The following is a 26,884-nucleotide window of genomic DNA, read 5'->3' on the forward strand; positions in this document are numbered from 1 at the left end:
CATTCGTGATTTGGCCCCATGGACAAGAAAACCTAAACAATTTCCTAACACACCTAAACAGCGCACACCCCAAAATCAAGTTCACCATGGAAACAGAAACAAACAAACAACTACCATTCCTAGATGTACTAATCTACAAAAAAACAGATGGCACACTAGGACACACCATATACCAGAAGAAAACACACACCAACCGCTACCTCAACGCCCAATCCCACCACCACCCAGCACAGATAAACTCCGTGGCTAAAACACTAATTACTAGAACCAAACGCCTGGCAGACAAGACACACATTAAGACTGAACTATGCAACCTGACTAAAATATTGACAGCCAACGGCTTCCACAAAAGCAAAATCACCAACTTGATCCACAAAAACACACTGAGACATAATAGAGACCCAGAAGATGAACAGACCCATGGAACAGCTGTCCTGCCCTACATAAGAGGCACTACAGACAAAATTAGTAAGATACTATACAGACACCACATCAAGACTGCCTTCAAAACAGACAGAAAAATAGCAGCCATCCTCAGAAACCCCAAAGACAAAATTGACCTGGAAAACCAAGGCATATACGAAGTCCCCTGTGCATCATGCCCGGCCACATACATTGGACAGACCAATAGAAGAATAAGCACCCACCTGGATGAACACAAAAATGCAGTCAAAAAGCTGGAACACACTTCCTCACTAGTCCAACACATGGAAGCCACAGGTCATAGCATCAACTTCAATGGCACCAAAACCCTAGCCACTATAGAAAACCCTAGCCACAGAATCATCAGAGAAGCCATAGAGATTGAAAAAGACCAGAAAGCATGAATAGAAGAGATGATTCCACCAGGCTGTCAATCATTTGGAAGCCTGCACTCACAAACAAAAAATCTCCACACCACAAGCCAGGCAAACACCTGGGCACAAACAGATCCCCCTGATACCTCCAGCTCAAACACATCCCAACCAGGCACCCAGATGAAACCCAGCTTCCTAACTAATGATAGCCGTCCATTTACCCGAAGCCAAGCTGCACTAAAGGCCTCCAATAAAGTAACACAATGTTGCCAGCCAATTAAGATACAAAAAGAGCCAAAAAACAGACAGAAGATATTAGAGACACCAATCAAGCAGAACACAGCAAACTCCGAGACCAATAAACACAGACCAAGACTCCCAACCAATCAGGATGAAGAAAAAACCATTCTGGCACAGCAATAGGCTGCCCCAAATTTAAATCTGAAACCACTGTAAAAGTCTGACTCACAGACGGACACTATACAGAAGCCTGATGATGGCAGATGAGATTCTGCTGAAACGTTGCTACAACTTTAAAAGAACAACTACAATGACGTGGGAAAATACCCGAACAAAGCCGAATGCCATACATGTAAGTACCCGCGAAAACTTAAGAATGAATATATATATATATATATATATATATATATATATATATATATATATATATATATATATATATATATATATATATATAGACACACACACACACACTGTATATAAGCACAATTACGTTGTCTTGAAGTTTTAATATTGAATATTTCTTGAAATTATCAAAATAAGATTTGCAACAGGGAGCTTGAAAAACAAGAAAAAATCATTTGTTCTTCATTATTTTTTATAATAATTCAAAACATTCTATTTTTAAGTAAATTTACCGGATATGCTGTTTAAGATGACAAGACTTCTTATAAGCTCTGTGACAGTAATAGCATTTGTATGGCCGGTCTGCTTCATTCACAAAATTATTATTGAAATAATTTTGGAAAAATTGGCTATTCCTTGGGATTGGCTGAATAAGACCTGCAGAAAGAATGGCAGATTAATGCTATTTTAAAACAAAATAATCTTTCCAATGTTTACCATATTCTGGTTCCTAAATAGAAATGAAAATGTTGCTTTTTTCATAATCACCTTTTTTTCCTTAATGTATATAAAATTTTCAGGAAGGCAGTACATTGTACTAACTAGGCCAATGATCCATTTTCAAAATTAAATACTTTAGCAATAACATTATTCAGATTGAGAGACATAATGGAGCTTTCAAACACCTGTGGTTATGAGTGCAGCAACTTCTTAACGCAGCCATTCCTTTTCCAGGAGTACATGGCTGTCCTCTGCATCTTCTATGCAGGTCTAGCAACCAGACACATTTAAGAAATTGAAGGCTGGTTTTACATTTGTAAGCATCCCCACTCTGAAGCACCATTTTGTCTTCAAAGTTGAAGCACAGCACTAGCCTTTAATTGATGTGAATAAAATATTTATAAATTGGACCATTAGAATTATGTATCAATTTTAAGAACCCTTTTTAAAAAAGAATGTTTCCAATCAAAATTTCTCCAAGATTAAGATAGCCTAATTATTAAAACTTTTAGATTACTTAAATATCAGGAGATATTTGCAAATGTGAATAATTGTTTTATTATATCTGCCTACATTGAATTTTGAAAAACAGATTGTCTGTCCTTTAATAAAATTGTGCATTTGTAAATCTCCTAAAATGAAAAGTTTAGCTTATACACAGTACAACATATTGAATTTATATCCTCGATGAAGCCCTACAGATTAGATCAGTCCAAACTGTTTAAAATACGTGCATTTATTTTTGAAAGATTTTTAAAAAGCTGTGCCAATTGTGATTGCTTAGAAAGTTTCCTCCATGCAAATTACTTTCAAATGCTTTGCAAAACCTTATTAAATATAAATAACACTATATCAGAAGAGATAATGTATTTTATCCACACTTTATTTCTATCTTGGCTAAGTAGTCCTGACACACTAGAATGAAACTGCTTTTCTAATTATGTTTCTTGCATAATAATAGCTAAAATATTACACCATGGAAGAATATTTTCTCAAACTATCTGAATCTAGTTTGATCAAGTAGACACATTCCTTTCGCTTCTAGTCTTCTAAATAAATATTGAAATTTCTTTCAAGCAAAATTATGCTACACACATTACCTAAATCTGTGATGAGGATTGGTTCCTGTAAAGGAATATCAGGTACTGGCACATTGCTCTTGCCTATTCGAATTTTTGCAGGTTTCCGCTGATGCCGCATCTTTCTCAGTTCAGTATGTTTAAAGTGAGAAGCAATGTGTGTCTTTCTGTGACCTGAAGTTCGAAACTTTTTGTCACAGTGTGGACAAGCAAAGGGTCTAATACCTACAAAAGACAAACAGATTATATCTTTATTTCCAACTCCTAAAAATAAATAGATAAAAAGATGATAAGGTAAACAATCAAATATGCTTAATTAATTCAAAAGCTTTGACTTAAAACATTTCTATTTAAAAATACAATTATAAGACAAAGCCTGCTTTCCCCAGCATGGACATAGATTGCCCTGTAGGATCACGAGAGAGAACAAACGTTTTCCACACAATAGAGAACATACAAGCTTCACCCATCCACTCCTTGCCCCAATGTGCAACATGCAGAGCACACAAAGAATGGCTGTATATGTAAGCTGAAGACACGCAAGACAACTCTGCTCATAATATTTTATCTGAGCATAGAAAGTACTCCAACAATCCTGAATGGTCCATGCCTCCCGCAAAGGCTTAAAAAACAGAGTTTGCCCAGCACCTTAACTAAGATGCCTGCTGTACGAGATAAGGATAGGGCTCCAAAGGTACTTTTCCAAAAGGCAACCAGACTTTCTTCCAAAAAAGTCCAGATGCCTTTTGGAAAAACTTCTTTGAAACAACCATAACCTGGATGATTGAGAATCTCCATAGACACTTTGAATAAGAGTTGCTTAAAGCTCCACAATAGCCAAATTAGATCCAAAGTCTCCACCACATGTCTACACAAACACTGTAATATGAACCCACAGAAACTCAATCATACATAATTTATAGTTCTATTGGTCTTTTCTTTCTGGACTGACATATATTAAATTTAAATACATAAACAGTTATATTTTACAATGAAAACATGATACTGTTGGTCCTGCTTTGCTATGTTTGATCTGAGCACAGCTGACAAGCAAATAGGGTTATGACACAGGAAAACTTTTTTTTTTTGCTAAGATTAAACATAAGCAGGGCTTCAAAACATTAGATTTTACCTGTATGCAAGCGAATATGTACTTTCAAACTTCCTGAGGTAGAAAAGCATTTCATACAGTACTGACACTTAAAAGCCTTAATGCCCGTGTGCGTTTTTATATGTGCTGTGAGAGTACTCTTCACAGCAAAGGCCCGGAAACACTGTGGACATTTGAATGGCTTTTCATGAGTGTGAATGCGTATATGCCGTACAAGATCACTGGGTTTTTTAAATTCCTTAGAGCAGTACGGGCAAATATGCCATCGTATTCCGTTCTCCTCACGTATGGAACCTGAAATATAAACAATTTGAAAAGGTTGACATTTTAATTGTTAAAGGAAAAAAAAGACTGGAATTCAAAATGAAGCATAAGGTTACATTTGGCAAATGTCATCAAGCAACTGTGACATTAATTGGGAGACTGAATTACTCACTATTTGAGGAATAATGTTTCAGTGAAACAGATTGTTATAACTACTCTATAAATTAATAAAAGTAAAGGGTTCTGTAAGTTGAGTTTGACCTGAGATCTGACAGCAGTTCCTGTAAAGATGCGCCTGAATTTCTTACCGGACTATATTTTTCCAGATCTCTCTAGAAACTTTCACAACGCTTTCTGGAAAGACATTCTTTGACAACATTCTCCAAATTATTAAGCAGATTTTAAGGGCTCTCTTTGTATCTAGAGGAGAGTGCCCTTTCTCTTAGTATGCATAAGTCTGGAATAGAATCTGGGGCGGAGGGGAGAGCTTTCTCCTTATTTTTCTCATCTTTTCCCACCTGTTTGACTAGGAATGGCCCTAGTACAGTACAGTACAATATGCCTGGATCCTACAATTTACTAGATATGCTAGCTCTAAATAGAAAATAGTTACACAATGCAATATCTATAGAGACTTTTTTTACTTTAGAAACCTGTCAAATAGTGAACAGAAAGGGTATACTCAGCTTGTACTACTGTACAAAAAGGCAACCAGCAGTGATAATGCTATACTATATATTACTAAATAATGCTTATAGTGTATGTTGCTGGAAATGTGTGAAATTTGGCATTTATAGAATGCCAACAAATGAGGAGTCAAAGTATGAAATGATTAATATTTCACACATTTCCTATGAATTCTATGCAATGCCAAAAGGTAAACTGGCAAAGTATAAAATACTAGCCTTTCTAGCCTTTATTGTTGGAACAAATAGGTCAATTCTTGTCATTTTGCATAATGCCTAGGTATTATACATATATTTAAATAATACAGCCATTTCATACTTTGCTCTTTTGCCATTACCAGGTAAAAATGGGGATTTTTTCTTCAGAACCCTTTTTTCTTTTTTGTCTACTTTCTCTGGGTTGTCTCGCTCTTTAACTTGTTCCGTATTGTTGGAGTTGACTTGATGACCGGAGAGATTCTGAGCATCTGCAGCTTCTTCTGGACTCGGAGGAGTCTTCGTTTCACTGCAGTCAGTGTTTGCTGAAACTGGTATTGAGGATAGCCCACTATTTTCCAAGGCTTGCTAAGACAAACATAATGAATTAAACTGAGAGCAAGATTCAAGTGGAACTTTCAAATAGACAAGAATATTTAAACTGGTTTGTTTTTCAGAGATATCTGATTTATTTTACCCTTTCAGATTCCAGCTCAATTTGAACACTTCACAGCTTTGTTTTCTCTATTCCCCAGGTAAGAAAAGCACAATAAAAGTGTAAAGCTCTACTTAGATTCCAAAAGTAACAACCAAATTGGCAAAAAAGGGAAAGCATAACTTCTAATACTTTCAACCGAGAAACTAGAAATTTGCCGAAAGCTTTCTTTCAACAACTTAGAATAATGACCAGCTCATTCATATTCCATTGCTCATTTTAAACAGCATTTTGCCACATAACATCACCTTTTTAAAGATAATTTATTTTTTCTATGTTTTACAGTCCTATTAACACTGAAAACTGGAGTTTCACAGGTATTTTGAAAACCCTGAAACCAGCGGAAAGAAGTACCACCAATAGCATTCCTGTCAGAAGACAGTACTCAAATAGCAATACTTGGGTGAGCGTAATGCTCCTGTAGGCATTCAGTGGGCATTCAGCACAAAATGATCACAATCAGAAAATAGTCCTGTTTTCAGCCACCAGGAACAGCCTGAATTTCGAGCACCACTGCTGAAGTCCCAGAGGTGCTTTTTCAAAGAGCAACTTAACTTTTTTGGGTTTCTTCCTCAAAAACATTTCACTTCTCATCCAAGAAGCTTTTTCAGAACTGAGAAAAACCAAGGAAGTCCAGTTGCCTTTCGGAAAAGCACTTATGGAACAACCATGACCTGGATGATTGAGAATTTCCATAGACAAAGCATTTCCTGAATCCACACAAGAGAGAAATTAGTCTGGGATGCTTTGATTATTCTTTTGTGCCAAATAAGGAGACTGCAATATTCTAAAAGACAAGGTGAGGATTCCAAATACCGTATATACTCGAGTATAAGTCGACCCGAATATAAGCCGAGGCACCTAATTTTACACAAAAAAACTGGGAAAACTTATTGACTCGAGTATAAGCCGAGGGTGGGAAATGCAGCAGCTACTGGTAAATTTCAAAAATAAAAAAAATTAATTTGGGAAACGATCTCACTATCATGAAAGGTTTAATTGATTCACTAACCCAAAAGAAGAAGATGATGATGACAGCGGGAGGCAGGAGTCACTCTCTTCCCCTCCCTCGGAGGCCCCCTGAGTCAGGAGTCGCTACCGCCGGCGCGCCCCAGTCCCGCCGCTGGGAAGGGAAAGGCAAAGCGCTTTTTGCCTTTCCCTTCCCGGCTGGGCTGTTGGGAGTCGCTGCCGCCGGAGGCCACGACTCCACACCATTTTTTTTTTCAGAGGGAATCTGACTCGAGTATAAGCCGAGGGGATTTTTTCAGCACAAAAATGGGCTGAAAAACTAGGCTTATACTTAGTATAGGTTGTCCTACCTGCAAAATATCTCTGTTGATTCCCACAGCCATACTGAGTTGCTGACTAGATGGCTGGGATGGATTGTTTTCCACTGGCTCTGACAATTCAAGGAGTTGTTGAATGACATCAGTTACTGATTGCTGACCTTGATGTCCTACAGCTGGAGTTATTGGATTTTCTGTCTGTGGATAAATCATTTGTGAGTATACAGATGTGATTTGCAAACACATTTCAGGTATCACATAGAACATTGGGAATTAAAGTGATATTTTTAAATGAAATTGAACCATACTGTTTAATAATCCAACAGCAAGCAAGGAGCAATATTTCAAAGTTGGACAAAAATTAATTTTACCTTACAATCTGCAATGTTAAATTCAAACATGTTTCACAAATATGAAAATTTTCATAGAGACTTATTAGAAATAAAAGCATATATCCTGAATTAATTACCAGAAAAAAAGGCCAGTTCATTAACTGGAGGAGCTTTATTGCATAACAAAATCAAGAAAGGCATGTGTACTGTAAAGGCATGTTATAAACCATGTAATCTAATAATTTTAAAATGATGGAAGGAGGCTTGATAATAGCATTAGTGTTCTGCTGTGATAAAATATTTTAATAATGTAACAATTCTAGTGCCCTGTAACTTTAGGCTCACTCCATTATAAATGTTTGTGAGGATATTGTTAAAGCTGAACAATTACCGTGTTTCTCATATAATAAGGCCGGGTCTTATTTTTTTTTGAGCCCTGAAAATACAGCTAGGCCGTCTTTTCGGGGGTAACTTAATCCCCCCACCCTTGCATCTTAGGGCGGGCGGCAACGGCTTGGATGTTGACCTCGGCGTTGGTGGGGCACTTTGTATTAGGTTCAACGCAGGCAGCACCATATCCGGGTGTGCAACAAAAGTACTTCCTAACAGCAAGCCCCCCCCCCATTTCCCCCCATTTCGCGTGTTTTAATTTGGGGGGAGGGGCTTAATTTCATTTCATACCTATAAAACATGCTGGGACTTCCTATTGGGGGAGGCCGTATTGTTGGAGAAACAGGGTACTACCAATAAAAATTTTTGTATGTCTCTAAAAAGGTAATGCTTATAAATCAGTATCAACTCAGTGATGGCCTGCATGCATAACCAACATTTTAAAAAGTGATAGAGGTGAGGTTTATTGTTTTCTTGGGTTTTACTTTGCTTTGCCATATTCTTTTAAACTCTTATTATATGTACTACTTGGTGTAATGAGAAGTATAAGCCATTAAATCTTTTGAACTGAGTGGTATAAAAACCTGGTAAAATATATAAATAAATAGCAGGGCAACCAGATGCATAGTTCTCTGCCAATAGAACAACTAGTGCTTATTGTTCTGGTAGTGTAATAAAAATATCTGTTCTAACAGTTCAGTGCCATGAGCTGGAATGAAATTGTGAGCACACAAATTGATTAATAAGTGAACAAACTTACTTCTCTTGGAACAGCAGATTCATAATTTTTAAGATTTCCTGTGCTCTGTATACTTTCTGATTTTGTAGATAGCTCAGAAATTTCAGGTTCTACAGAAGGCTGCCATAAGTGCTCTTTTGTTGAAGTACCTCTGAGTGCACTGTTGCTGCTTTGTTAATATTCCGCAACAGCTAATTTTTTGCAAGAACCTTCCCACCTATTACTTTAAAAATATATTCTAAATGTGCTGATTAGAAGTTCCCTAATGTGTTACTTTAACAGCTACCCTGTAATTTATTCAGCTTCACATTTTAACTGTTTAGGGCACTTTGTGAAAAAATAAAAGCGGAAAAGCAAATGGTTAAAAACAAATCTCATATATATAATACATTTAATCTTCTTGTAAGCTACAAATACTATTGATTTCATGTCTAATTTTAGGTTATTTTCAGGATCATTTTATGATTCAAATGGTGTCTGCTAGATAATCTGTTTCTGGCCTGTCTGGAATTTTTGGTATTCATATTGGCTATTACATCTGGCGTCCACATATTTTTTGAGCACAATTTTGGCAGTGTTTGCCTTCTATTGGGTTACATTTGACTTTTGTTTTAAATAGGCATCCAGTAATGTCAGGAATACCCATGCTAATCTCCTCTTTGCTACTAAATTGCAATGCAAGAATGTTCAATATACTCCAGTTATGAGAGTTGATAGATCACTCAGCATTCCTGCAAGTGGCACAAGATTAGTAACAGCATATTCACAAATAATATCACAAAGTCCTTTAAAATCTCTCAAGGATAACTGTATCTCCCCGAGATGATTATGAAATATATAAAAAGTTCTGCAATGAGCCCCTTATGAGATTTTACAACAGTAATAACACCTCATTAAGGTTAGAAGCTGAATACTTACATTTTTCCATTTATTGTCCACAGGCTGCAGTAAATTAACTGTTGTTAACGTCAATGGCTGAGCCACCGAATCCTATTTTAAGAAACATATATATATATATATATATATAAATCTACTTTCAAAACAAAACATGGTAGAATAATAAATTGCAGAATTAGTTTCATTTATGACTATGTTAGGATAAACCTGTTAAAGTCCTGATATAAAATATATAATTCTAGAGAATTTATTGACTGAAATTATTGAATATTTATTTATTAAAGGATGAAAAAACATGCTTTTCTTTAAGACATGACTAATAAGTGCCATTTTTTATTTTTTGAACACTCAAATGATTTTTTCATGTGTCTGTTCTTCTGGTCAAAGAATACCAAGAAAATTTCTGTTTGCTTTTTTTCTATGTTCTGATCAAAATCGCTAGCGGCACATGAGAAAATTATCAGACTGCTAGACAAGTGGAGTGAGACTTTCAGTTGAGGTCAAAAGCATCCCTTGAAGTAAAAGTTAGCACATTTTACATATTCTGCAAATATTTACTCAGTCATGAAAATGTTTTAAGTAACAGAAAATGCTCTAGAAACTCTGCTTTGTAAAAACATTTATGAGTAATACCAAGAAAAGCAAACAATTTCCCTATTGTGAAAATAGTCTATTGTGGACATGAAGAATAACTATTTTCTAGCAGGCTCATTTTGACTTTTCATTAGATTTAGAAGACGAACATTTTGAAACTGTATTAAAATTCTACAAAAGTTCACAGAAATATTTTCTGACTCCTCCTCCCCTCAGCACTTTGAAGAGTCACTTTGCATATATCACTTCAACAATCAGTGAAGAGGTTTTTTTTTTAAAGTAAAGTAATAATAGAATTTCTGTACATTTATAAATGGCATAATAGTATATAGTGCATGGATGTCAAACTCAATTTCATTGAAGGCCACATCAGGGTTGTATTTGAACTCAAACTGCGTTTTTGACTGAGGCGACCTCCTGCAATCCTCTGCCAGCAAAAACTGAGCTTGAGGGGGCGCACGCGGCCTTCACGAGCTGCATTTTTGGCTGTGACGGCTTCCTGCAGCTCTCTGCTAGCAAAAATGGAGCCCCTCTGACCTCCACTTTAGCTGACAGAGGGCTGCAGGAGGCCATCCCGGCTGAAAACCGAGCTCGTGAGGGCTGCACACAGTCCTCCTGAGCTTTGTTTTCGGTGGCAGAGGCATCACAGGCCAGACCTTCGCGGTTCCCAGGGCAGCCCTATGAACCACATCTAAGCACCCCGTGGGCTGGATCCGGTCCCCAGCGCCTTGAGTTTAACACCCATATAGTATATTGTACCATCTAAGCAAAATTATACCATACAATGTAATGCAAGTGGACAAAGATATTAGAATATAAAAGTTACCGTTGTAATATGAGCTGTTTCTGTAGTAGAATTTGTTGTGTTTTGTGTGGCGCTCATATGCATCTTGCTGATATGAGTATTTAAGCTGCCTAAGCTTTTGAAAATACAACTACAATCTGTACAGTTATACATAGGGCCATTCTTTACCTTTAGAAACAAAAGAAAGAATATATGTTAGTACATATATTCTTATGTACAAATGTTATTACATGGGTACTTAATGTACACTATTTTATTGTAACTGGTTTTACTCTAAAATAATTTAAATAAAATTAATCCTATGTAATAAGTTGCCAGGATTGTCAAGCATGCTGTGATCAAAAACAGAGGGGTTTGAAAAAGCATACTGCATGGAAAAGAAGGCTAGCTTCAGTATTGCAGTATCTACTTCACATTCATCGGAGAGCGTCTATGAATATTCACCACGGTCAACTGGTCACAGCCAATTCACTGCAGGACTCGCCAGGGCCATCTTGCCACAGGACGACTCACTGCTGGATAAGAGTTACACTAATATTGAAGAAATGGTGGAACAGAAACATTAAAGAAATAATGCAAAAAGAGTGATGGAATGAACAGTTAGATGGCAAAAATTAAAATGATTTTTATTTATTTTAAATAATTAAATAGAATTGTTAAATTGTCCCACAATGAGTTGTATCATGGTGAGTTGGCCATGGCGAGTCAGCTGCAGTGAGTTTGCTGCAGCGAGTTGGCTGCAGCAAGTTGTCCCATTCCCATCCGAGATATGGCAGTCACCATCCAGCAACAAAAGACTTATCGTGAGAATGGAAAAATTCAGGGTCCAAAAATTTCCCAGGCATTATATTGCAAACTCTTTTGGATACATACTACATAATAGCATAAATAGAAAAGGATTGTGGTAGGCTTTCCATCTAGCAAACTCTTCATTTACTTGACCATATGTAGGAGCAACCAAGGAAGATACATTGCAACAGAAGACAAGCAATATACAGGGAAATTCCAAGACTAAAAATAGTGTACAATAACCCTCATTTAGAGACTACGATTAGTACCTGCAGCTTGGTCATTTAAGCAAAGCAGTTGCTAAATGAAACCGTAATTGTGCTTATGATCTTACTTCAGCTCACAGATCTGAGGTCATCAATATGAGGACTGGTTGCAAAGTTACTTTTTTATCGTAACTGCTAATGGTCACAGAATAAGGCAGTCGCTAAACAAAGACTATTTATACAGCAATACCTTGACTTGACAAGACACTCATTAAATAGAATTTGGATGTGACACATTAAACTTGTGTTCAGATTTCATTTTCAAAATAATGTCCAAGTACCGTATTTTTTGGACTATAAGACACACTTTTTTCACCAAAAAAGGTGGGTGGAAATGCCTGTGCATCTTACAGAGTGAATAGGGACCTCTTTTTGGCCTCACAAACCCTCCGTGTGTCCCATTTTTGCCCTCCCTGGCCCCCAGAGGCACTCTGCAGGCCAAAATCTGGCCCGTTTTTGGCCTCCCAAATCCTCTGTGCATCCCGTTTTTCTCCTCCCTGGTCCCCAGAAGCAGTCTGCAGGCCAAAAACGGGCTGGTTTTGGCCTGCAGAATGCTTCTGGGGGCCAGGGAGGGCAAAAATGGGACACGTGGAGAGTTTGGGAGGGCAAAAACGGGCCTGATTTTGGCCAGCAGAGTGCTTCTGGGAGCCAGGGAGGGCAAAAATGGGACACGTGGAGAGTTTGGGAGGGCAAAAACGGGCTGGTTTTGGCCTGCAGAATGCTTCTGGGGGCCAGGGAGGGCAAAAATGGGACACGTAGAGAGTTTGGGAGGCCAAAAACGGGCCTGATTTTGGCCAGCAGAGTGCTTCTGGGAGCCAGGGAGGGCAAAAATGGGACACGTGGAAGCCAAAAACTATTTTTTTCCTTGTTTTCCTTCTCTAAACCTAGGTGTGTCTTATGGTCCAGTACGTCTTATAGTCTGAAAAATATGGTACATATTACATAATGCAAGCTATATAAATGGACATAAAACCTTATAAAAATATACAAAATTCAATTATGTAATGATATAAAGATTGTACAAACAAGAATATTTGGCTTTGGGATTTAATGGATAGCCATCAACCCCAAACAAGGAAAGTTTTATTGTAACAAAGAACATTTCTTCCTATTTTCACCTTAATTATAGTATATTTGCTCGTTTTCCCAGAAACATCCTTTTATGTACAGAAAATAAAAAATGCAGTGTAAAAGTCAAATTAGTAGCAAACCATATTGTGGTTGCTTGAAAAATCCTGGAAACCCAGAATGTTAATAATAAAATTAAAATAAAAAAAAGTAATAAATTTTCACATCATTGAAATCAATGGTGTGATTTACCTCTGAGTGCACTCTTTGAATGTGTGATTGAAGGTTGCCTTTCTGAGAAAAGGCTGCAGGGCAAAAGGCACAAGGATGCGGTTTTTCACCAGTGTGTTTGATCATATGGGTTTGCAATGCACCTTTCTGATTAAAAGCCTTTCCACATTCACTACACTTAAATGGCCTTTCACCTAAAACAATGCACACATCAAACAAAAGAAATACTTTCTCATCAATAAAGGCAGCATTAGGTAAATGGAAAAAAACAAATATCTAAAAAGCCTGCATAGTTAAAAAAAATATATACAATGATTTAAGCTACAAACTCAACAGGTTATTTTCATCCTATGCGATTATAGTGGCTATTGATAGATGCAAAATTGTTCAGATTTATGCCAACAAATTAACTTTAAATTTGCTGACATTTTTTTTCTTTGATGGGAACATATGGGTTGGAAATACATATCAGGCACCCATTCAATCTTTTTGGTGCTTTATTATTATTATTATTATAGTTTTATTCCCTGAAATCCTTTGAATGCAATCCCTATGCAAAGATAGATATGATTTGCACAGAGCTGTTTAGGAAGGACATACATGGAAAAAATCAGCAATCTGGAATTTGGTGAAAAACTAATTAAATTATTTTCTGGTTTTTTTTTCCCCAAGGATTTTTTGTGATGATTTTTCTTTTCTTTTTCTTATCCTTTCATTAGTACTCATCTAAAAAGTCTTACTGAATTGTTACCAAATTTCACTATAATATTGGGAAAAAAGCAAAAATTTTGATTGTCAAAGATTTGTAGGAGTGAAAACTTTTTAGAATATCTTTATTGATAAATTTGAAAAGTAAATTCGCCAAATCCCAATGACTGCATTGCTTCAAATGTTTGTTAAACTTATCACAATATACAATATATTTACAATTTTGGAAACCGAAATGCTGATTTCTTGCACAACAAGATTTCTTGTCTGAAACAGACAAAAGCAAATATTGCTGTAGCCAAAATTTCCATCACCCCATTCTCACAATAATGAAAATGAACATCTGTAGTGGGAAGTCTCTTTTCTAGCCACATAGGATAATCTTGACTACAGAAAATTTCCACAAACAGATGAAGCTCATTACTTCAGAAGTTTACCTTCAGTGAAGGGTAATATTGGCATGCATTGTCAATGTAGCACACTCATATAATCCTCATCTGTTCTAAGGATTACTCAGTGGTAAGATGTGGATATTTACGTTTTTAACATAACATTTGTGCCAGATCATTTTTAAGCTTTTTTATAAAGAATTAGTAAAGCAAAAATTTGCATTAGTAAAAATTGAATTATGGACATACACACAAAGCAAAAAAACGAAAACAAAATGGATTTCATAGGGTTACCAACAAATTCAAATATATGCTTGATGCATTTGTTCACCTTACCTGTGTGTATTCGAACATGTCGTGTTAACTGACTTGGTTTCTGGAAAGTCTTTCCACAATGTGGACATGAATATGTAAACCCACTTCGGTCAATATTTCTATTATATGACCTGGTATTTGATACCCTATGAACATAAAAACAGCGGAACATCAACATTATTTTAAACATAATCATCAGCAGATTTTAAAGTAGACTAGTTTTCTTATTATTTCAACTATTAACAATCCAGAAAATTACAATTAAATATTTTGTTCAGATATACAATAAAATAGGTGCCTTGATAGTAAGATTATATAATCATGATTATGGACCAAATGTTTTTGTAATAAGTATTATATGTGACACCAATAACAAAGAGCAACAAATGCCACACTTTTAGTGCTGAAACAGTGATCATCTTAATTTTTTTTTCTACCAATATTCAGAAAGTTTGGACTATTTAGGACTGCAATTACATTTCTATTTGATCAAAAAGATGTTCTAATTTAATTAATAAAAAGCACAGATAACAAACACCGTATTAAAATAGGAATTCTTATATGGAGCACCTTTACTAAGGTTACGCATCTGACAAATGTGCATTAGCAAACAAAACCTCCAAATGCATAATTAACCAATAAATTAGTTGATTAATCAATTAAAGTTTACATGATTAATACATTAAAATGTCTCCAAACCAAGCTGCCATCCTTGTTGAAATACATGCAGTGGGACTGGATTGAGGGATAGTGTCAGTCCTTCATAGAAAGAAGAAATGCTGTCTAAAATATCTGAGATAAAGAATTGGGAATTCACTACATCAGGCTAGTTCTCAGCCAATTTTTAACACACAAAAAAGGAGGGAAATGTAGGTAGCAGAGACCACACATAATCAACCACTGAACATCTGGGCTCCACATGGACACTGTTTGTCCACATACCATTATTTGCCTGCTGTAGAAAAAGAGTTTGCGCTGCTCCTCTACCTCACGAATAGACGTGCTGTCCCAGCGAATGAAGGAATCGGGCCTAAGAGTGTAAGTAATGTGTCTAAATTGCAATTGACCTTTAAGGAAACGTTCTCAGTTTCATAAATTCATTTTTTAGACTGAAAGATGTATCCCTGTCAGCTGCTCACTCCAATAAATGCTAGGAGGTTATTTCATTCCAAATTCTTTATCCTTTGTTATGGAAAGGTTTTTTACTGATTGAGGACTTCAGCAAAAACTTTTCCATAACAAATTCCTGCTTTCTTTACATAAAATGAATTGCTGCATTCTTTACATATCCTCCATTTTCTGTTTTGATTATAAGCAGGACAAAATATATCCTCAGAAATCTGGGCATAGCAAGCTCTCAATTCCATTCCCTACCATCATAGGATATAATCTGTTTCCCCTTTCCCCAGGATGTTAAAAATCACAAGATATGATATCTGGGGCTTTTCCAGAACTATTAAAAATCATCCAGCCATGTTTCTGAGAATGCCACAGAATGGTAAGTCAACCAGAGCAGTTTATTATCACATAACCTACTTGTGAACAAATGTAAAGAATCGACGATTTTCACCTTATTTTATAGTGAGTTTTCATATGTTCCTTCAGTTGGGAAGCAGTTTCAACCTCTTTCTTACAGGTTTTACAGATATGGGTTTTGCTTCCAGACAGCTCTTGGCGATGTTCTTCCATATGAAGGGCCAACTGGCTCTGCAAAGTGAACTCATCTCCACATTCTGAACAGATGAGATTCTATAAAGGTAATGTCAGCTTGATTACTTTCTGGAAATATGTAAGTATATTTTATGACATTTAGGAAAGTGAACAATTTTTTTAAAAAAATTAGAAAACCCAGCGGACTTGTATGTAGTTCTCAACTTACAATCAGTCGCTTAATGAACATTCAAAGTTATGACAGAGTCTAAAAAAGGTTCTTACAACATGTCCTCAAAGTTATGAATGTTGCTCCACTCCCACAGTCACATGATTGCCTTTTGGAATACTTTTTTGCCATTTTCTGGCAAAAAACACCCATTGGATACAATGGGTTTGTACTCATAACCATGTGGCTTGCTTAACAACCAGTTATTTCCTTAACTATAATAAAAAATGGCCATAAAATTGAGTTTAATCATATGCCTCAAGTTATGACGCAACAACTTATGACCGAAATTCCAGTCCCAATTGCGCTTGTAACTTGAGGACTATGTGTAAATGGATGTATCACATCTTTTCTTACCACTACATCAATATCAAACTAAAGGCAGGATTTCATTATCAGAGGTTATAAAGCAAATCTATAAAATCTTCTCAAAACTACAATATATACAACACTGATATATTTATAAAATCCAACGAATCACATGATTTACCCAATTGTACTTTGGTCAGGGATGTACTTTTCAAACTAACTTAAAATATTCACGTAAGTATAAAATTAGTACCTAAATGAAAAATCAGATACTGATTTTGCACTTGAATTTCATTTTGCAGTTTAGATACATATAATAATATGTTTTTAGATATATAGTTGGGAAATAAAAATTTTCAATATGAAATAAGATCGTCAATATGATCTTGCCATTATTTGTGAACTGTTGCAAACAGTTGCCTGCATTCGCTCCCCTAATAACCATTCTGATGCTGAAATTATACTTTCAAACACAATGTTATAAATAAACTCAAATCACAATATATCAATTTGAATCTTAATTCCAAATTGGAATCAACCTAGGGTATATAAAGAGAAAAACCAGATCATAGTTACATAGCTGGAGTTAAATCAAAAGTTATTTAATATAAAGTCAGATACAGTATCTATGCTTATAACATTATTATCCTGAAAGGGCTTTGATGTAAGACAGAAGAAAAGCTGTGTATGGTATTTGGAAGTAAGTACTATTAAATTTATTTAAGAATACATCAAAATTTAGTAAAAGAAAATATTAGCTTCTTATTAAAGTTAGAAAATATATTCTTTTTTTCCTTACATAATATTAAGAATCAATTTAAGCAATATGTCAAAATAGATACTTTAACGTCAAATGCTCATATTGTACAAATATTTAAAAATAAATATAATTACCTCTTCTTTTTCATGAAGCATAATATGAGCTTTAAGACTAGCCACTCTTGAGAATTTTTTGTTGCAAACAGGACACATAGGATCTTGCCCATTGTGAGTACATTTGTGCAATGTAAGATTGAACTCAACATTAAATGACATTGGACATTGGTCACACTGATGAGGCTGTTTATAAAAAAGAAAAATGAAAAGTAAATTTAATAAGCCTATAAAGGAGGGAATACAAAGTATTTTTTCCAAACTCTCTAGGAACTTGTGTCATCCTTGACAGTACAGTTTGTACATAACTTTGTATACAAGTGTGTTTTATAAACCATCAGCATGTAGATACCCTGAAGTCTACATGAAACAATCCCATGCCACTGAACTTTAAATATTTCCTTTTAAAATATTCTCTTTCTATAATCTCGGATTTCTAATTTCCAGTACAAATTTTACCACAAATATATTGTTTTATAATCTTTATAAATTGTCTGTAGGTAGGGAAAAAAATTCTAAACAAAGTTTAGGCATTTGTGGCTTTGTTTTTTAGCTCACAAAAACACTCAAAGGATAGAACAATAGCTAAGAGATAGTCATTGCTGAAATTGGAATAAAATATTCTTATAAAATGAGGGGTTTTTTCTGTTTTTCTCAAATACATATAAGGGGAAGGAAAAAAAATTCCATAAACCATTTTTTTTGCAAAATTAAGAATCTTGAAATTTAAATCATGAAGTAATTGAAGAAAATATGCACACTTATTTGTACATCAATTTTCTCATTATTATTTTTTTCAAAATTAAGTGAGATACATACCTTGTCATTTTGCTCATGATCCCTCATGTGGCGCCAAAACAGTGTGTCTTTTGAAAAAGACCAAAAGATTCACACTTACAGAAGTCTGAAATTTGCCAGAGATAAGTATTATTCTACATTCAGTGCTAGAACACCATCTACAAACAAAGACAAAGTATTTTAATGAAATTATACTTTTCATTAACTAATCATGCTTAGCAAAAATTGTCCATTTAGATGGTTCTACTCTCATTTTTAAAGAAGATATATATGGCTGAAACTGACTTATTTTTATTTTTTGTTAGATTTCCATCCTGCCTTCACTCTGTATTTTACCATAACAACCCTGTGATCTGAGAAGTGGAGGCTGTCTCGAAGTGAATCAGTGAGCTTTTCTGATTGAGTGTAGACTTGAACATAGGTCTCCCAACACTTTAAACACCATTTCAACAACTGTTAAAAAGACCATGAAATTCTTTAATTTATTCTATTTTAAATGCTAAGTTTAAAAACTCAGGAAACTAATGATAAAATAATTACAATAATAACTTCTTAAAGTCAGTTCAATAAGTGTTGCAATGAAATATCCTTCATGAAAAGATCTAAAGTTTTAAAGGCCAAGAACAAAAATTAAGAACATCTCCCAAATATTGTTTTCTTTTTTTAGATAAAAATTAACAATTCAAAGGGAACTGAAACATTTTGTTACTGAATGGAATATACTTCAAAAGACCATTTTTATTTACTCATTATCTGAGTATGAGATTGGATATTTCCTGAATGTATCACTAGAATTATAATTATGGATTTGACGTATAATACATAATGTAGTATAGTATATAGCTTTAAAAAGCTTATCTTTCACAGGACCCTGAGACACTGCAGCTATCATAAATATGAACAAGTTGCCAACCCTCTGAATTTTGATCAGGTGACCATTGGGATGCTTCCATAGTTAAGTGTGAAAAATAGTCATAAATCACTGTTTTCAGTGCCATTGTAACTTTCAGCAGTCACTAAATGAACTGTTGTAAGTCAAGGACTACCTGTAGACTAATTTAATACATTAAGTTTCCAAAATACAACTGAGGGATTCAAAATTTTCAGGACAGAGATTAACTATGAAGCAAAGTATTAAAATTTTTAGCCTTTTCAAACTGAATTTGCTAAGTACTAGTATAGAACAACAATTTGCCTACTTGTCACAGTATTGACAATGAGATGTAAGGAAGTTTTTATCACAATCTTTTACCACACTTGATTTTAATCAGTTGAGTAAACCTTTTCCCTGTTAAACCTATAGCAGCATGATTCACTCATACTGGATTATTATGTTCACTGGGTATACATTTTTATCAATTCTGATAAAACAGCAAACTCTTAAAAACCAGATTTAAGGAAATAATTGGATAGTAAATTGGGAATATACATGCAGAAATCAGAGTGTTAGAACTATTCTAACATCTTATTGTTGTCAATTAGGGCTCTTTGTGTAATTTGAACTAGATCTAGTATCAGTTCCAGTGTAGGTCTGTTAGACCTATCATATACCTGCTGTCTGAATGTGATCCTATATATAATGAGCATACAGCAGAAAATATATCCCAGTTACAATGTATCCAGCAAGTGGTTATCCAAAATTCATTCAATATGCACATATTTCAGATGATCAACACCAGTCTGCATTGCTACATCAAGGAAAAGGCCACATATTACACATACACACATTACACATACTCTGTTTGCAGATACCTTCAATTGGAAATGGAGACGGATGGAAGACAGAACAATATAGGAACAAGTAGAAAACAGAGTCTGAGATATCAGTATGTGTCTCAGTGAGGCCCCAGGCTCCTATATATCTACAGATCTGTTCTTTCAGATATCAACTGCAACATGGAGAAGCAGTGGGGCAGCACAATGGAGTAAAAGATGAAGGAAGCTATTGTAGAGAGGGTAAAAGCCATACCTAAATTCTAACCAGATTGCAACTATCCAATTTTGCATTTCTCACCTTAGTTTTGTTTGGAAAGAGTTCAAGGAACAGGTCTTATCTTATTTTTTATGGCTGAGTTTAGGGCAACTGATTTCAAACTATTAAAAAGAAAATCTGGAGGGAAACAGATTGATGATGCCTAGGAAATAAAGAAACCTTCCATACTTTTTTGGGGGGGAGGGGAATAGCAAAACAAATTATTAATCAGTTTTAGATTCCTTGAAGTTTACAAGCAAGGAGGATCTTGTGGATTCTAACTGCTGATGGTCAGATCAAATTCGGGGCCATACCCCATCACGATGGATCAGATGACAGCTAGAAAGCCGCCGGTCTAGCAACTAGCAGAGGTGTCATTTTAGGGGGTGGGAGTTTGCCCCCACCCCCCATTCCTCCTTTTCTCTTTCTGCTCTACAAACGGGACAAAGCCAGGCCCAACCAGGAAGCTTCTCAGCCAAGGGGGCGGGTAGGGAAGGTTGATCCTCGTCCACTTTCTCCGAAGGCGAAGTCGGCTGTTTATTTTTATTTTTCCCGTCTCACACTCAAAACAACTCTTCCCTCTAACCCGGCCACCGACCGACCTAACGCAGCTGTGCAAAGGTCTCTTTCCCTAACTGCACTGTCCCTATTTACTGGCCGCAGTCAACCGGGAGAAAGAAACGGGCAGCCTTCGCTCTCCCTCCCTCCCTCCGTCCGTCCTTCCTTCCTCTTCCCCGCGCTCGAGCAAGGGAAGACAGAAACCGCCACCCTCGCCCGTCACGTCGAGAAAGAAGCGGACGGGAACGCCACCCCCGCCCGCCCCCTTCCAAGCTCCGAAAAGAGGAATCCAATACATTTCTACCTACCGCCGGAAGCGCAGCTGGCGGCGGAGGGAGGAAGAGGGACGGACGGTACCTACCGCCGGAAGCGCGGCTGGGAGGTTAGAAGAGGGAACGGACTCAGAGAAGAGGAAGGGGAGGGAGGGAGGGAGGGAGGGGAAGGCGGGGATGTTTCTCAGGGCGGAGAGCCCACGTGACCCGGCACGAGGCGAGCGCGACTCGCGAGCCAAGGAGGAAGAGGCAGGGTAATGAGTTGACATGGGGGGGAGGGGGGGGTTGTCCAAAGCGCAAACGGACGAATCGGAAGGAAGGAGTCGTGTTCTCCGAGAGAATGGCGGTTTCAGCCCCTCCCCCTCGGCCGTGGGGAATTTTGGGAGTTGTAGTTCCAAGTTTACCTGAAAGGCCGGTTCCGCCCATCCTGACAATCGAAGTTTTTGTATGACGACGGATGGTACCTGGGTCTCTCACCAAGTGGCCCAGCTGGTGAATCTTCCATCATTATTTTGATTTTGGACCTGAAAACTAAACAGATCCTTTGCCTTATAAGGATACTGCTAAAACTCTATGCAGGGCAATGAATAAGCTGCTTCAACAGCTTCAGTAGAAAGTGTGGGATGTAAAGATTCAGACGTTAGTTGTGTGGTGACTTACTGAGATGCATGAGGAGGATTTCCCTCCCCCCCCCCCCCATCCTTATCTCTTTGGGATAAAATTCTTTCATAGTTTCTTTGTGTTACAGATGTAAACATAGAAATATAAATGACCTTTGCGATCACCTTATAAGCAACTGCATCCTCTTCGCAGATGATGTAAAACTATTCAACACCACTGACAATGCTACTGCTCTTCAAAGTGACCTTGATTATGTGTCCGAATGGTCAAACAATTGGCAACTCCAAATCTCAACCAACAAATGCTCTGTCCTACACATTGGTTAAAAAAAAATCACTACACCAAATACAAACTAGGTGGATATGACCTCATTAATGACCCTCACTCTGTCAAGGACCTAGAAGTACTCATATTTAAAGACCTAAGCACCAGAGCTCACTCTAACAGCATTGCCAAAAAGGCATTAAGAGTTGTAAATCTAATCTTATGAAGCTTCTCTGGAAATACTGAATTGCTAACTAGGGCATAGAAAACCTTTGCTAGACCAATACTTGAATACAGCTCATCTGTCTGGAATCCGCACTGTATATCAGACATTAGTACAATTGAGCGAGTCCAGAAGTATTTCACGAGAAGAGTACTACACTCCTCTGCTCGCAACAGAATACCCTATATCACCAGACTTGAAATTTTGGGCTTGGACAATCTTGAACTACGCCGCCTACAGTTGGACTTAAGCGTAGTACACAAAATTATCTGCTACAATGTCCTACCAGTCAATGACTACTTCAGCTTCAACCACAACAATATAAGAGCACACAACAGATACAAACTCTTAACCGCTCCAAACTTGATTGCAGAAAGTACGACTCAGCAACAGAGTGGTCAATGCCTGGAATGCACTACCTGACTTTGTTGTTACATCCTCAAACCCCAACTCCTTTAACCTTAAACTATACACTATTGACCTCACCCTATTCCTAAGAAGTCTGTAAGGGGCATGCATAAGTGCACCATCGTGCCTCCCATCCCTGTCCTATTGTCCCCATTTAATCGTACCTATTTTCTGTATTCTTACTCATATTTATACTTATACCTATTTTGTAAGCAATTGACAAATTAAATAAAATCATAGGGCTGCAAGGGACCTTGGAGGTCTAGTCCCCCCAAGGCAGGAGTCCCCATATCATCCAGGACAAATGGTTCAGTCTTTTCTTGAAAATCTCTAGCGATGGAGCACCAGACTCCACTTAATTTTTTTCATTAGTACAGCAGTGTGTCAATGCACTGCAAGTACTTCCAAGTTCATGGGATCAATCAACAAAAAGTTGACTTTCAAAGTGGCTTTAAAGTGGCCATCCAAGTTTTCAGAATAGGGTGAGGATGGGTGCAGATTACCGACTAAAATGTGCCCAAATTGACCTTTGTAGTACAGGTAATCCTAGACTTACAACAGATCGTTTAGTGACAGTTCAAAGTTACGATGACACGGAAAGAAGTGACTTAGGACCAGTTTTCACAATTAGGACTGTAGTAGCATCCCTATGGTCTTGTGATCAAAATTCAGACACATGGCCACGGGTATCAAACCTGATAGTGTCACGTGATGTATTGTGACATTTTTTGCCTTTGCAGAGCTGAGGTTGGTGTGGTTTGCGGGTGATGCATCCGGCCTATGGGCCACCAGTTTGCATCCGGCCTATGGGCCACCACGCCTGCACTTGGCAATTGTCTCAGCTTTATGACAATTCCAGGGTCACATGGTCCCCTTTTGTGACCTTCCAACAAGCAAAGTCGGTGGGGAAGTCAGATTCACTTAAAAACAGTTTGACTAATTTAATGGCAGTGATTCACTTGCCAACTTTGGCAAGAGAGGTTGTAAAATGAGGCAAACTCATTTAACATGTTTCACTTAGCAACAGAAATTTTGGACTCAATTGTGGTCGTAAGTGAAGGACTACCTGTATTTCTCCTAGTATTGCAGAGAAAGTAGCATGAGTGCAGCTAAGGCTGGTAAATTACTCTGCACTTTATTTTTCTAAACCCAAACATATGGAAAAACTTGATTAAACAAAGGCTTGAAGGAGAGGAGGAAGACTGTGATGGAGTGTTATAGAAGTTGGTAAAGAACATAAACTAATAAATTACATGAAAGAAAAATAGATACATTGCCTGTCTGAAACTGAGAAAAGGGGGAAGGATTTAATTGAGCTGAGTGATCTGGGGTTATTGAAAATATATAGGGGAGTTAAGGTGTAGGTTTACTTGTAAATGGACTCAAATATATGGCAGAAAGTATTGATACAATTTAGATCAGGGGTGTCAAACTGTCATGCGCTGGCCACGCCACCCCCATTTTAGTGAAGGGGAAAAAAGTTGATGCTGTAAATTTGATACCCCTGATATAGATTATTGTGGGTGTATATAAAAGTACGATACCATACATTGTGTTATTGCATATTAAGTTGCAGTAAATGGTGATAATAGAAGAACCACATAGAAGTTTTGAGGTAAACTGCAACATTCTATTATTGCTCTGATCAATGTGTATAAAATATTCTATTAGGTGAACAGAATCCGAGATTAAGACTTGGAAGAACCTTGGAAATAGCTAATCCAGCCCTTTGTTCAGAGGATAAATTCACTATTACAATATCCTCAACAGATGGCCAAATGTTTAAACACCTCAACAAAATAAAGTCTGCCCTTTCCCAATGCAGTGTATTCCATTGTTGCATAGCTTGTAATGTTAGGGATTTTTTTCCTTATGTTCAGCCAACATCAACTTCCTTGTAATTTATTCTGCAGTATTTTTTCCAGGATGGGTAAGAGGGAACAAGATGAGATAATGTAGAAAAAGTGATTTGGGCCAGCTGGAGACCTAAAAATTAATTACACTTGTGACTGTTGTGTAGCAGCTTTGAAAAAGATCTCTCTCCCCCTCTCTCTTTTTAATAGATGATTTAAACATCAGATATTGATTCAAATAATATTCAAAAGCAGAATTGTTTTCATTATGAAAGAAAGGACATAGAAGGAAAAGAGAGAATAATAGTAAAATAACTGTAAGAAGGAAAAGCAAGAGCTTTGTATCAAAAAAGAGGTATCAGATAATCTCCGAACAATGAAAAAGTTGACTTGGACTTTGAAGAATCATGTGGATGTTGCTGAGATCATAATGAAAATCATTATTTTGAACAGTGACATAAAAATGAATAGAGTTATACTAACCAGAAATATGATAAAGTTTGATTGGGGAAAAGTTTCAGATGAGAAAATGCTTATAAGAATGATTAGTGAGTACAGGTAGTCCTCGATTTACAACCATTTGTTTAGTGACCAAAGTTACAATGGCATTGAAAAAAGTGATTTATGATCATTTTTCACATGACCATTGCAGCATCGTGATCACACTTGGCAATATTTGTGACAGTTGCAATGTACCAGGATCATGTGATACTCTTTCGTGACCTTCTGACAAAGTCAATGGGGAAGCCAGTTTCATTTAACAATTGTGTTAATAACTGCAGTGATTCACTTAACAAATGTGACAAGAAAGGTCCAACTGGATAGAACTCTTAACAGCTGTTTAGCAATCAAAATATTGGCCTCAATTGTGGTGGTAAATCAAGGATTGCCTGTATTATTATTTCTTCTTTCTCCTTAATCTCATGCCTTTAAAAAAATTTATTTTGAATTTCTTCTTCCATTTATGCACTTTGTATAATATTCCTTATCCAAATAGACTAATGTGTGTACTGTATGTGTACTTTCATTCTCACTGTGTATTAGCAATGTGCAAATTAATTCCTAACAGATGTTCTAATTTGGGTTTTGCTGAGCATGTATATTATTCTGTTTTAGCTGTGTTTGTATTACACATTCATGGATAACCTTGATTTGTACCATTAATCCAATCATTTGGGTTTGTATGACATAGAACCATAAATTAAATACCTGGCTTAATTTAAAAGTTTGTGGTGCTTTTTTATTTATTCAGAAACTCAAGGTGACATATAAAGCAATTTCATCATATTTTTCCTCACCTAGCTAGTTTCTTATTACTTATATTATTTGGCAGCTGCTTGGTATTTTCTTTGGATCTGTGAAGGTAGCCATTTCTTCTTTTTTTTCTTGTGTGGTGATGTTTGTACAATTTCATTAAGTGTTGAGAAACAGAAGAATGAGTATACCACTGGGATGGAATGAACTGAAAGAAAAACCTGTATAGAAAATAACGTATCAACATTACAAAAGTACAAGCAAATGCAATGGGCTCTAAAGATATAAATTGCCAGCAAATAACAAAAAGCTGGAAGAATATTGGCAGATGTAAAAACTAATAATGAAAATATAAGAGAGAAGGGAATAAGCACATGCTGTTTCCCTGTTTTAAATAAAAGGATGCTAAAATGGCAATGGCACGAGCTTTTATATATATATCGTTCATTTTGTTACTTATATTCAAAATGTAAAGTTTTTATGACCAAGCAGTCACAAAAATATTTAATATAGATAATTCATTATAGCAGATGTACACCCAGCACATCAAATATCAGGTTATGAACTACTATACCATAAACTATTTACAAAGGAAGGAAGGATACAGGAATAGCAAATAGATCAGTTAAAAGGTGCACTGAAAGAATTCAGTATAAACAATAGAAAGTAGTCCTATTATTGCCCCATTTCCCCCTACCCCGTTGAACTTCAATGTAAGTCGGTCCCAAACCATTTAGCATTTTAAAATTTAATAGAAGCACTTTAAATTAGGTTGGAAATTCAATGAAATTGGTGCAAAAACCTGTGATGAAAACTTGGCACGTTTTGCACCAAGTAAAGTTCTCAAGCTGTCTTTTAAAAAATACTGTATTTAAGGCTTAATCTTTGAGTTAACCAATGCATGATAATGAACAAGTCAAATTGTTCCAGCTGGATCTGCAGCTAGAGTAACAAGTTTCTTCTTACCACTTGTGCTTTTGTAACAAATATTAGATGCTCCACATACTATGTACCTGGGTGTTAAGAATATAGAACCCAACAAAGACCGCATCACTATCCATATTTCATAACTCAGAA

General features: G+C 36.4%; 1 protein-coding gene across 2 annotated transcripts in view; it reads right to left on the bottom strand.

Moving 5' to 3' along the window:
* Positions 1 to 21,324, bottom strand: part of ZNF236 (zinc finger protein 236) — a 63,778-nt gene extending 42,454 nt beyond the window's left edge. For both annotated transcript variants that reach the window (XR_015748847.1, XM_026669919.2), the window contains exons 1-13: positions 21,221 to 21,324; positions 18,404 to 18,540; positions 17,606 to 17,770; positions 16,094 to 16,272; positions 14,545 to 14,669; positions 13,133 to 13,305; positions 10,779 to 10,925; positions 9,380 to 9,451; positions 7,034 to 7,198; positions 5,362 to 5,587; positions 4,095 to 4,367; positions 2,984 to 3,187; positions 1,676 to 1,820 (exon numbers count right to left, since the gene is read on the bottom strand). Coding sequence is in view for 1 of the 2 variants with exons in the window: in XM_026669919.2 (XP_026525704.1) it covers positions 1,676 to 1,820; positions 2,984 to 3,187; positions 4,095 to 4,367; positions 5,362 to 5,587; positions 7,034 to 7,198; positions 9,380 to 9,451; positions 10,779 to 10,925; positions 13,133 to 13,305; positions 14,545 to 14,669; positions 16,094 to 16,272; positions 17,606 to 17,770; positions 18,404 to 18,430 (1,901 nt within the window). In the remaining variant the exon portion in view is untranslated. The remainder of the gene's footprint in view (positions 1 to 1,675; positions 1,821 to 2,983; positions 3,188 to 4,094; positions 4,368 to 5,361; positions 5,588 to 7,033; positions 7,199 to 9,379; positions 9,452 to 10,778; positions 10,926 to 13,132; positions 13,306 to 14,544; positions 14,670 to 16,093; positions 16,273 to 17,605; positions 17,771 to 18,403; positions 18,541 to 21,220) is intronic.
* Between the last annotated feature and the right edge of the window lie 5,560 nt (positions 21,325 to 26,884).

The sequence above is a fragment of the Notechis scutatus genome, chromosome 3, assembly GCF_049901735.1.
Source record: "Notechis scutatus isolate UNSWTSFEM ecotype Mainland chromosome 3, rNotScu1.2, whole genome shotgun sequence".
Taxonomy (NCBI): Eukaryota; Metazoa; Chordata; class Lepidosauria; order Squamata; family Elapidae; genus Notechis; species Notechis scutatus.